The 12586-nt window shown below is 36.4% G+C and overlaps 1 protein-coding gene across 1 annotated transcript; it reads left to right on the top strand.

Moving 5' to 3' along the window:
* Window positions 1-5788: 5788 nt before the first annotated feature.
* Window positions 5789-10306, top strand: LOC134261921 (uncharacterized). Its single transcript, XM_062744308.1, has 3 exons — window positions 5789-7299; window positions 8696-8780; window positions 10166-10306. Exons 1-3 carry the CDS (start codon window positions 5789-5791, stop codon window positions 10304-10306), a joined length of 1737 nt encoding a protein of 578 aa, XP_062600292.1.
* Window positions 10307-12586: the final 2280 nt, after the last annotated feature.

Raw genomic sequence — 12586 nt, 5'->3', positions numbered from 1 at the left:
TCAAGCTTATTCTGCATAAATTGGCGCACTGTAAAATACATACTCATGCATCTAAATTTCTCTTCCAAACTTTTATTTTCTTTTGATTCAAATCAATGATTATTCAGAAATATGATTATTATGTTGTGTGTTGTGGTTTTGAAATGTCTTGTTCACCTCATGTGTTCTCATATGCGTTACCATCGGAGATGTGCATAAGTCGATACCCAAGCCAAAAAATCATTCAAGTGTAACGACCGAATTCGGGTATATATCGTTACAATGAGACAATGTATCTGAAAGAAATATGGCGGAATACGGGTATAGTTGGTATGAAACAAGTCATACATAGATGAAGTCGTACATAGATGAAAATGTTGCGTTTTTAAGAATTTATGTCAGCTTTAAATATGTTTCGTTGTCTGTAAATTTACCTTTCTGATTATCTGACGATTACACATACATCCAGATTTAGCAGAGAAACAGCTTAAGTTGTAATACATTTTTATGTGCCCCCCTTCGAAGAAGGGAGGGCATATTGTAATGTCTTACATTTTGTATATATTTTTTAGAATTGCAGATTGTGCATTTTGGGTGCATGAACAAATATGTCGAATTCTGAATGACTAAATACATTGTCCATTGTTCCAGTTGTTTTTATAACCATATTCTCACGATTGAATTTTGCTGACTGACTATAAACTCCCGTCTGCTGTTTATGTTGAAGCTAAAATCAGCTGCATTTTGTTTATCTAACTGGGAGAGCCCGCAGTTTGATATTTATTTTAATTATGAAACTATGCTGTTTCCTGTGTAGGTTTTATTATATAGTCTGTATTTTTACGCACAAATTTCATTCTTGTAAAAGACTCAGCTAGTAGTACTATCCAGACTTTTTAAACTCAGAGAAACTGTGGCCCATCACAATGTAAGTTTAACAAGTTATCTGTTTAGTGTTGTAAAGTTGCAGCTTGAAGGCTAATATAAAGCGACATTAAATACCTTTGTTCATGTTCATGTGTACTTTTAGCGAGTTAAGCTGTGTAATGTAATTTGTCAGCAATGTAATTTGATCTAGTTCATTCAAACATTTTGTCTTTGTAGTAAGTTTGTAGTAAGTTTGTTTATAGCATGTATTTGTACCTTTGTATTTGTTTATTTTAGCTTTTTACCACATCACAACAATCGATCATCTTTGTATTAGATCTCGTCACCTCTTGTAAACAGGGACCCACTTGCGCCTATTATAGGATCCGCGCCCCTATATGTGTACTGTTATTGTGACAATAAAGTTGTTAACTTGCTGTAATCCATGTCTTTATAATTTCATTCAATAAAAGTTACACGGAAGGCAGTACAGTAAAAAGATTACAAGTGGCCTGGATACTTTCTTTGTGATTTCGGACGTCGGACTCGGATCACTACAATTCGTCCATCATGAGTTCGGGTGAAGAGCAGTCTCGAATCAGGACACCTACTGAAGAAGGACTCTCTTTATATAACAGTAACAAGGATCGTTATGAAGGAAAGATCAATAGTATATGGTGGCGTCTTGTATCTTGTACACAAGACATAGAGGTTTGTGAAAGTGACAAAACATCGCTGGAAAATATACAAACTGATGCTATTCACTTATTTAAAGAATACAAAGTAAGTGCCTTAGAATTCCTACAATTCTTTGACAGACCAAAGAGCGAGCAAAGTATTAAGGACAAAGACTGTTTCGAAAAATCTGACTTTAGTAACATTCACAAAGTCGAAGAAAGATTGCGAAAAATTAGAGAACTTTTACACAAACTGACCGAAGCTGATAAATTAGAATCAACCAGTCAGCAATCATCAAGATCGTCCCTGAGTTCAGTTATCGCACAGAAAAAGGCAAAAGCAGAAGAGGCTCATGTACGCGCAGACTTCGCTAAAAAGGAAGCTGATTTAAAGAGACAGAAGGCAGCTATGAAAGAACAAATAGCTGCTATGGAAAAGGAAAACGCAGAGTTAGAAGCTGACCTTGAAATGTTGGTTCACACTCGAGAGGTTGCCGCGACAAAGGAAGCCCTAGAAACACTAGAAATAGAGGAAGTAAAATCTAAGGAATTATTAGATATTCCATCAGTGCCAAAAAAGGAACTAACTGAGAAATATGTGAATGAACTGCCAACAGAAGCTCATTTGAATCCGCGCGCTGTACCATACATTCCGCGTCAAACTGTAAATACTTGCCAACCAACAATCATGACCTCTTACCCAGGTCAGGTCGGACACCAGTATTCATTTGTACAGCAGCCCATGCCGTTCCACAGCGAAAATGTACGGCAGTTGCAAAATACGTTATCTCAAGATCAAGTAAAGGCTACAGTTGACCAAAATCGTGGACTTGCAACAGACTTTACTCGTTTTCTACTAAAGAAAGACCTATTGTTATCCAGATTGTGCTGTTTTACAGATAAGGCAGAGATGTACCCGTCTTGGAAATCAAGTTTTAAGAATGTTGTTCAAGAAATCGGATCAATTGCCACAGAGGAAATTGATATGCTTGTGAAATACACCGGAGGCATATCTCAGAAGTACGTACTCAGTCTGCGTGCTGCCCATACACGAAACCCGGCTCTTGGACTCACTCGAATCTGGGAACGTTTAGACGATAGATATGGCAGCCCAGAAGTGATTGACAGCGCCATGAAAAATAAATTAGCGTCCTTTCCAAAACTAACAAACAAAGACTTTAAGAAACTGTATGACCTCTCTGACATCCTTGCAGAAATTGAAGCGTTGAAGGAAGAGGACATGTACGGGTCTATATTTTCGTATTTTGACACGTCTATCGGGATTGGCCCAATAGTATGTAAACTGCCATACATGCTCCAAGAAAAGTGGACAACAACAGCATCTCAGCACAACAAGAGGCATAATACATTACATCCGCCATTTTCTGCATTCTGCGACTTTGTTCGAGAACAAAGCAAAATTAGAAACAACCCAGCACTCCAGTATGAATCAACAACTGCGAGTCCAGCTGCTACACGACAGAAGCCACCTGAGAAATCTGGATTTCGAGTAACATCGCATTAAACGGATTTTCAAGTTTCAGGCTCACCAGGGACGGCATGCCCTATACACAATACAGGGCACCCACTCAACAAATGTAGATCGTTTCGTTCAAAGCCAATGGCAATAAGAGAAAAGATACTTAAAGATAAAGGGATATGTTTTAAATGTTGTGCCGGCTATCACATGGCAGCGAACTGTTCCACCGTCATTTCGTGTGACATTTGCAAGGCCAAAAATCATCCGACAGCCCTACATGCAGTTTCAGAACAGAGCAGAGGACAGACATCGCATGGCGGGGAGCGGACAGACCACACCCTTGAAAATAGCCAAAAGAGCACTGAAGTGAAACCATGCTGCACACAAATATGTGGGGACTCATTCTCCTGCAAATCATGTGCAAAAACAGTGTTAGTTCGCCTGTACTCACAAAATCAGCCACTTAAAGAGACAATTTGTTATGCTATGATTGACGACCAGTCAAATCAGTCTCTGGCAACACCATCTATCTGTGACCTTTTCAAGGAGAATTGCACTCATGAATCAATGTACCTGTTGTCTACCTGTGCAGGTCAAACGCGTTGCTCCGGAAGAAAATTAAAGAACATCATGATTGAGTCATTTGACGGAAAACAAAAATTTCGTCTACCATCCGCTCTTGAGTGTGACCAGATCCCAGATGTTAGAAATGAGATACCAACCCCTGACGTCGCCTCATATTATCCGCACTTACAGGATATTGCACAACACATTCCGCCTTTGAATCCTGATGCAGAAATAATGCTTTTGATTGGTAGGGATCTGATTGAAGCCCATCATGTCCTTGATCAACGAATCGGACCGCCAAACTCTCCATATGCGCAGAAATTGCCCCTCGGATGGACAATAATCGGAGAAACATGTCTTGGCAAGGTACATCGTCCAAAAGCCGTTAACGTCTTGAAAACTAATTTGACAAATGAAGGCCGCGTTACACTATTCAGTCCTTGTATCAACTCGTTTGCCGTACGTGAGAAAAATCCAGACCAATCTGTCAAACTCGAAAAAGACATATTTCTTAGGACGGAATCTGATGACAAGCCTGGACTGTCCACAGATGACAGAAGATTTCTTAAGATCATGGATGAGGAATTCCACAAGAATGAAGACGTAACTGGTCAGCACCACTTCCATTTCGCGATCGGAACTTCAAGATACCTAATAACAAATCCCAAGCTATAAAAAGAGCCAAAACACTCGAGTCAAGCCTAAGACGCGACCCTATGAAGAAAGAACACTTCTTTGAATTCATGAGTGGTATCTTTGACAATGCACATGCCAAAAAAGTGTCATTAATCCCAGATGAAAGTGAGTGCTGGTATCTACCAATATTTGGAGTCTATCATCCTCGTAAACCAAATCAACTGAGTGCCGTATTCGACTCTTCAGCTAAGTACGGAGGAGTATCTTTGAATGACATACTTCTTACAGGCCCGGATCTCACAAACAGTTTATTGGGAATTCTACTTCGATTCCGTCGTGAAGCAGTAGCAATCATGGGAGACATTCAACAGATGTTCTATTGTTTCAAAGTGGATGAAAAGCATAGATACTTTCTTCGTTTCCTGTGGTATGAAGACAATAACTTTAGCAAACCGCTGGCAGAATATCGCATGTGTGCACATGTGTTTGGAAATAGCCCTTCACCAGCAATCGCTACTTATGGACTCCGTAAGACTGCCGACATTAGCAAAGAAAATTATGGTGAAGATGTAAAAAATTTCGTTTGCAGGGATTTTTACGTAGATGATGGACTGACCTCCTTACCAACATCTGACATGGCTATAGATCTAATGCAGAGGACCCAATCTGCACTACAAACAATTGGGAATGTCCACCTACACAAAATCGCCTCAAACTGTGAAGAAGTAATGAAAGCATTTGGTCCATCTGATCTAGCTAAGGATTTGAAAGACCTTGACCTGTCAAATGATTCGCTTCCCGTCCAGAGAAGTCTAGGACTCAAATGGGACATTACTTCAGATAGTTTTACCTTCAAACTCGTAAATGATAACAAGCCATACACCAGACGATCAGTGTACCATCAGTGTATGACACCTTGGGTTTCCTTGCACCCGTTCTTATTCGAGGCAAGCTCATACTAAGAGAGTTAACAAGGAAACGTCGGCTGAACCGAGATCTTACCAGAGTCTAAATTTAAAGAATGCGAAAATTGGAGAACCTCTTTACACCATTTGGAGAAGGTACATATTCCACGAATGTGTATTTCAACGTCATTTAGTGACACGGAAGATAAGAAACTTCATATCTTCGCATCCGAAAAAGCTATCGCCGCAGTTGCATACTTGACCTCAGACAAACATTCGAGTGTTGGATTTGTCCTAGGAAAAACCAAGGTCGCACCAACCCATGGACACACAATCCCGAGATTGGAGCTATGCGCAGCTGTGCTAGCCACGGAAATTGGTCAGACAATATCTGATAATCTTGATATTTGGCTAAACAACATACAGTACCACACTGACAGCAAGGTAGTACTTGGGTACATTTGCAATGAGAAACGTAGATTCTACACTTATGTCAGTAATAGAGTGGCGAAAATCCATCAACTATCTCATTCGGCACAATAGTCTTATGTGCCCACAGACAAAAATCCAGCGAACCTAGCTACCAGATCTATTTCATCCGCGGATTTGCAGCAAAGTACCTGGCTTTTGGGGCCTAGTCATCTACTCAAAGAAGACCCAAATGAGGAGAAATTCGAATGCTTGGAACACAACGTTTTGGGCGGTTTTCATGCTGGAAAAGACTTGTGAACGCTATTGCTTATGTTAAACGATTTCTAAGCGCTAGAAACAATCTACCAGAGAAAGACTGCCTTCAAACAAGGAAGGAGGCAGAAAGCCTAATCATCAAAGAAGTTCAAAGTGAGATGTTCCCTGACGAAATAGAATGCATCAGGTTATACAAAAAATTGCCAAAAGAGAGCAAAATTGTAATCTTTGACCCATTTATAGACGAAAATGGATTGATGCGGGTAGGAGGGAGACTCCGTCATGCAAAAATACCAGCTGATGAACGGCATCCAATTATAATTCCAGGGAAACACCATGTAGCATTATTGCTAATACGTCATTATCACGAGAAAATAAAACACCAGGGTCGACACTTTACCTCTGGTGCGATAAGGTCAGCTGGCTACTGGATAATAGGAGAGAAGCGACAAGTATCATCAGTCCTAGAAAAATGCGTTATTTGCCGAAAACTACGGGGTCAGAACGAACATCAGAAGATGGCAGACTTGCCAGAAAATAGAATAACTCCTGGGCCGCCATTTACTAACGTTGGCATTGACACCTTAGGGCCTTGGTCTTTCGTAACGAGAAAGACGCGTGGTGGAGCAGCAAATTCTAAACGTTGGGCAATTATGTTTACCTGCTTGATAACGCGAGCCATTCATCTGGATGTAGTGGAAGATTTAAGTTCTTCTTCGTTCGTCAATGCTTTGAAAAGATTCACTGCGATTAGAGGGCCAATAAAAATAATTCGCTCTGATTGTGGTACAAATTTTGTAGGGTCTGCAAAGAAGCTGAAGCTCGATTGCTTCAATGTAGGAGATACCCCAGTGAAAACATATCTAAATGATAACAGCATTCAATGGATCTTCAATGCTCCAAATTCATCTCATATGGGAGGAGCGTGGGAGAGAATGATTGGTGTCACCAGAAGAATACTAGATTCAATGATGTTACAACACTGTGGGAATCTTACCAATGATGTTCTCGTAACTTTCCTAGCAGACGTTTGCGCAATCATTAACTCGAGACCGCTTTCAGCCATATCAACAGATCCAGAAGACCCATATCCGTTATGCCCATCATTGATACTAACACAAAAACCAAACGTTCTTCTTACTCCAGACGTATCATTTGGAAGTAAGGATATTTACCAATCGCAATGGAAACGAGTACAATACTTGGCAGACGTTTTCTGGAAGAAGTGGCGCGAAAGCTACCTACAAAGTTTACAGTCGCGTCAAAAATGGTTCGATGACAGAAGAAACGTAGAAATTGGCGATATAGTACTTCTAAAAGACTCTCAAGTAAAACGCACAGAGTGGCCAATGGGACTTATCACGAAAGTTTTCCAAAGTTCTGACGAAAAAGTACGCAAGGTCGAGGTGCGCGTTTCAGGAAAACATTTGAGTCATGAAAAACCGGTGACGTACATTCGTCCTGTGACTGAATTGGTAGTATTAATTGCTAGTAATGAAAAGTAATATCTTTTTTGAGTTAGATATCAGACGGGGAGTGTAATGTCTTATATTTTGTATAGTATTTTTTAGAATTGCAGATTGTGCATTTTGGGTGCATGAACAAATATGTCGAATTCTGAATGACTAAATACATTGTTCATTGTTCCAATTGTTTTTATAACCATATTCTCACGATTGAATTTTGCTGACTGACTATAAACTCCCGTCTGCTGTTTATGTTGAAGCTAAAATCAGCTGCATTTTGTTTATCTAACTGGGAGAGCCCGCAGTTTGATATTTATTTTAATTATGAAACTATGTTGTTTCCTGTGTAGTTTTTATTATATAGTCTGTATTTTTACGCACAGATTTCATTCTTGTAAAAGACTCAGCTAGTAGTACTATCCAGACGTTTTTAAACTCAGAGAAACTGTGGCCGATCACAATGTAAGTTTAACAAGTTATCTGTTTAGTGTTGTAAAGTTGCAGCTTGAAGGCTAATATAAAGCGACATTGAATACCTTTGTAAAAGTTCATGTGTACTTTTAGCGAGTTAAGCTGTGTAATGTAATTTGTCAGCAATGTAATTTGATCTAGTTCATTCAAACATTTTGTCTTTGTAGTAAGTTTGTAGTAAATTTGTTTATAGCATGTATTTGTATCTTTGTATTTGTTTATTTTAGCTTTTTACCACATCACAACAATCGATCATCTTTGTATTAGATCTCGTCACCTCTTGTAAACAGGGACACACTTGCGCCTATTGTAGGATCCGCGCCCCTATATGTGTACTGTTATTGTGACAATAAAGTGGTTAACTTGCTGTAATCCGTGTCTTTATAATTTCATTTAATAAAAGTTACATGGAAGGCAGTACACATATTGCTTTGCTGCTGTCTGTCGGTCCAATTACTTTTCGCTCATTTTCTTCGCAACCGTTGCACATACTGAAATGAAATTTGGTATACAGATATATCACATTAATATCGAGGTCAAAAGTTCTGCTTTGGTACAATTGCGCCATTTTTGACAGAGTTATGCCCCTTGGACGTAGAAAAAAAATCCAATTATTCGCAGTTTCCTTTCATTTTCTTTGTAGAGGTTGCACATACTGAAATGAAATTTGGTATACAGATTTATCAGATGACTATATAGGCCAAGATTTGTTTTTGGTAAAATCACGCCATTTTTGACAGAGTTATGCCCTTTTGGACTTGGAAAAATTCCAATTTTGGGGGGAATGGGGCATAAGTGTGTTTACCAACCATCTCTTGTTAGCATGTTAATTTAATATTTCCTGCCAAAAAAAAAAATACTAGCTGTAGTTCATGAAAAATGATTTTTTAAAGGACTAAGTCTTCAAAAAAATTACAGAACATAGTATATAGAAGGTTTATTGTGACTTTGATTTTCCAGACCCCTTACATGTACAAGGGGGAAAGACACAGGAACAAAGAAGATTTCAGTCTCAGGATGTATGGCAATTGGGGATGAAGTCAAGGTCAGTTTAATTAAAATTCATTTAACAAAAGTGTTTCTTGAGAAATATCTCAAAAAATTTCCCCCAAAAGTTCCTAAAATTGGACTTTGCTTTAGTCATAAACATGTTGTATTTACATCCATATATATTTTTTTCTTTATTTCTTATGAAGACCATTGCCATTAATCAGTGCATGAACAACACTAAAGTCAGTCAACTGTGTAATTTTCTTGAACAATGGTTGTTCCATCAGTTCTACAAACAATGACATATTCATCTTAAAAACAATAGCTAACAAATGTAATTTTACTTTGAATGATTTTTAATACAGATGTAAATATAAAAAAATAAAATGCTTTCTTTGTTTGTATGGGAATGAACGCTGCAGCAATTTGCAGAAAAAAAATTATAGAACCGTTTACAGGGGTTATGTTTTTTTTCTTCAACGTTAATTCCGATACTAACAACAAAAGAAAGCATTTTATTATTTAAATCAATAATCTTATGTTGTGTTCATTTACACAAAAATATACATGTATGTATCTTTTAAAAGTCAGTAAAATGATTTGATTGTTAAGAGATTAGGATATCTAAACAACAGTCAATATTTAATATTTCATTGGTATTTCCTGTTCAGTTTTAGTTTGTCTATTGATGTTTATTTACCATTTACAGAATTGTCTGCTAATCATTGTTTATTTGTTGTTGTTTATCATAATTATCTTGACAGTTGTTCGTCTATTGTTGTTTCTTTTTTGTTTACAAAGTTGTTTGTTTATTGTTGCTTATTTATCAATGACAGAGTTGTCTGCTTATCGTTGTTTATTTGTTGTTGACAGAATTGTCTGTTAATTAATAATTATTGTTTAATGTTGTTTTCTAAGTTTTTTTAAATATTATTGACAAAGTTGTTTGTTTATTGTTGTTAAATTATGTTGACAGAGAAAGTTATTTATTTGTTGTTTACAGAGTTGTTTATTTATTGCTGACAGAACTGTTTGTTTATTGTTGTTTATTCATAAATGAAAGAGTTGTTTGTTTATCATTGTTTATTTATGTTGGCAGAGTTGATTGTTTATTGTTGCTATTTATTGTTGTTTATTTATTGTCGACAGAATTTGTTATTTATTGTTGTTTATTTATTGTTGACAGAGTTTGTTGTTTATTGTTGTTTATATATTTATTGTTGTTTATTTATTGTTGACAGAGTTTGTTGTTTATTGTTGTTTATTAATTGTGGACAGAGTTGTCTATTTATCATTGCTCATTTATCATTGATAGAGAAGTTTTGTTTATTTATCATTGACAGAGTTGGTTGTTTATTGTTGTTTATCGTTGTTCATTTATCGTAGAGAGAGTTGTTTGTTTATCGTCGTTTATTTATAGTTGTTTGTTTATCGTCGCAGACCATTCACACGATGACAGAACTCCGGAGGCGGAGTCGACCTAACACTGACCTCGAGTACCTGGACGAGGACGCCATTCTTAGCTCCTCCTTCTCCATCCCTGTAGCTAACAAAGTCCAAGAGGCGGGGCGACAAACCTAAAGGTACCATAAACCAAAATGGGTGGAATCACAAACCTAAAGGGGAGGGACCAAACCCTAAAGGGGTGGGGCCAAAACTTAAGATGATTTTTAGGAGAGAAATAAGTTCAATGACATTGATATGGGCCGCATCATATGGTGGTCTCTGATTTAGATATTGTATATTTGATGATTATTTATTTAAACCAAAGTCAAACGTGCTTTACTGTTTCATGATGTGGACATTTTTAATCATCTTTTTTCTGTGATCAAGTTCAAATTGTGCCAAAAAGTCTTTAACATTTCATTTAACGCTGCCTCCTTATGTTTCATATTTAAATCAGGAGGTATTTCAGTGTGAGTGTGTAAATATTGAATGCTTTGTGTTAGTTAATCAAGAGAGAAGTTTTCTCATATTGGAATAAGTTTATGTCTGAAAAAAGAAAAATTCATGCCTCGTGTAAGTACAGTAGTCAATCCTATTTTAAGCCTGTATTATAAGCAACCTATGAACGGAAATTATAAAATGATCACATTTGATACTATTAGGGGACTACCATTTGATTCTGACAGAGGGGGGGGGGTTGAAGATGTTGGAAATAAATTTATAAGTTAACTGTCCTCACAAATGTTGAAAATTAATTAAATAATCTGTCTTCAACTGGAGTGGAAATAAATAATCTGTCCTTAACCCCTTAATTTGATCTATCACCAAGAAACTATCAGGCTTATATAAACCAAACTTACACAAATGATGCATCAAGGGATGAAAACTCAAACTTGCCTCAGATGCTGGATTTAAATTACGTTTTCATGATGAAGAACTAGTTTTAAGTTTTTATATAGGTCTATTCCAAAGTATCAAATCAAAGTTGCATAAATTTTGCATTTTTGGATGTTCACTTTTTGTTGGTTAATTGTGTGACTTTGCCTTACTTAAAGACAACATTCGATGAGGTGAGCTCTGTAATCTCTGATTACCTACGTTTCAATGTTATATGTGCTACTATTTGCAGTGAGTATTTGTTGAAAAGAAATCTAAGATTTTTCTTATTTTCCTAATGCTGAATTAAGTTTCATTAGGTGCTTGTTTTGTTCAGATGACTTTGAATATTGGTGCTTTCCACAGTGTGTAACTCAATTTGTAACAACAAATGAAATGTGTTCTATAGATCATGTTTTACATCTTAAATTTTTCTATTTAATACAGATATGTAATTTTAAAGTTTATAAGCTGGGCCTTAGAAAGTTTACTGATAACCAGGCAGTATTAAGAATAACGCAGGAATCTGGATATAAACAAGTCTGCCTCCAAAAGTGTTTTGTTGAGGATAAGAAAAATATGTTGTGGAAAATTTTCAGTAAATATATGGAGGTTTGTATTCAGTAAAATCAATAGTCTGGGATATTATTACCTCAATGACTTTAGTAATGTACTCATATTTGGAGGTTTGTATTCAGTAAAATCAACAGTCTGGGATACTATTACCTCAATGACTTTAGTAATGTACTCATATATGGAGGTTTGTATTCAGTAAAATCAACAGTCTGGGATATTATTACTTCAATGACTTTAGTAATGTACTCATATCTGAAGGTATGTATTCTGTAAAATCAATAGTCTGGGATATTATTACCTCAATGACTACAGTATCATGCTCATATCTGGAGGTTTGTATTGAGTAAAATCAACTGTCTAGGATATTATTACCTCAATGACTTCAGTATCGTACTCATATCTGGAGGTTTGTATTCAGTAAAATCAATAGTCTAGGATATTATTACCTCAATTACTTCAGTATCATACTCATATCTGGAGATTTGTATTCAGTAAAATCAACAGTCTGGGATATTATTACCTCAATGATTTTCGTAATGTACTCATATCTGGAAGTTTGTATTAAAGACAGATGATACAAACAATTTTTTTCTTTGAAAAAGATTTAATAACATGTCACAAGTTTAGAAAAGTGGATGGTTCTTAGAATTTTTTCTCCGAAGAACTGGAAAATGAAATAGATTTGGAAAATATTAGTTATATTTTAATAAAAAAAACGAATATAGACAAATCACATTCAGTAAAGGTTTACAGGTGAAAACAAATTTCAGAATATGTTATCCAGGCGCTAAAAATGTAATATAAACCTAAGAAAAATATACCAAGCAGGTGAATTTTAAGAGGAAGATCGAAATGACAAAAAATTGGCAATATCACATAGGCTGATTTTTACCATTTAGCTTTTCCTAATAAAATTCACCTGGCTTGGTATATTTTTCTTAAGTTTATATTACACTTTTAGCG

This window comes from Saccostrea cucullata, unplaced genomic scaffold, assembly GCF_032062105.1.
Source record: "Saccostrea cucullata isolate Sc308-1 unplaced genomic scaffold, CSIRO_AGI_Scuc_v1 ctg12331, whole genome shotgun sequence".
In the NCBI taxonomy this organism is placed as follows: Eukaryota; Metazoa; Mollusca; class Bivalvia; order Ostreida; family Ostreidae; genus Saccostrea; species Saccostrea cuccullata.
Note: the sequence above shows the minus strand (reverse complement) of the source record. Positions and strands in the feature narration are given on the sequence as shown.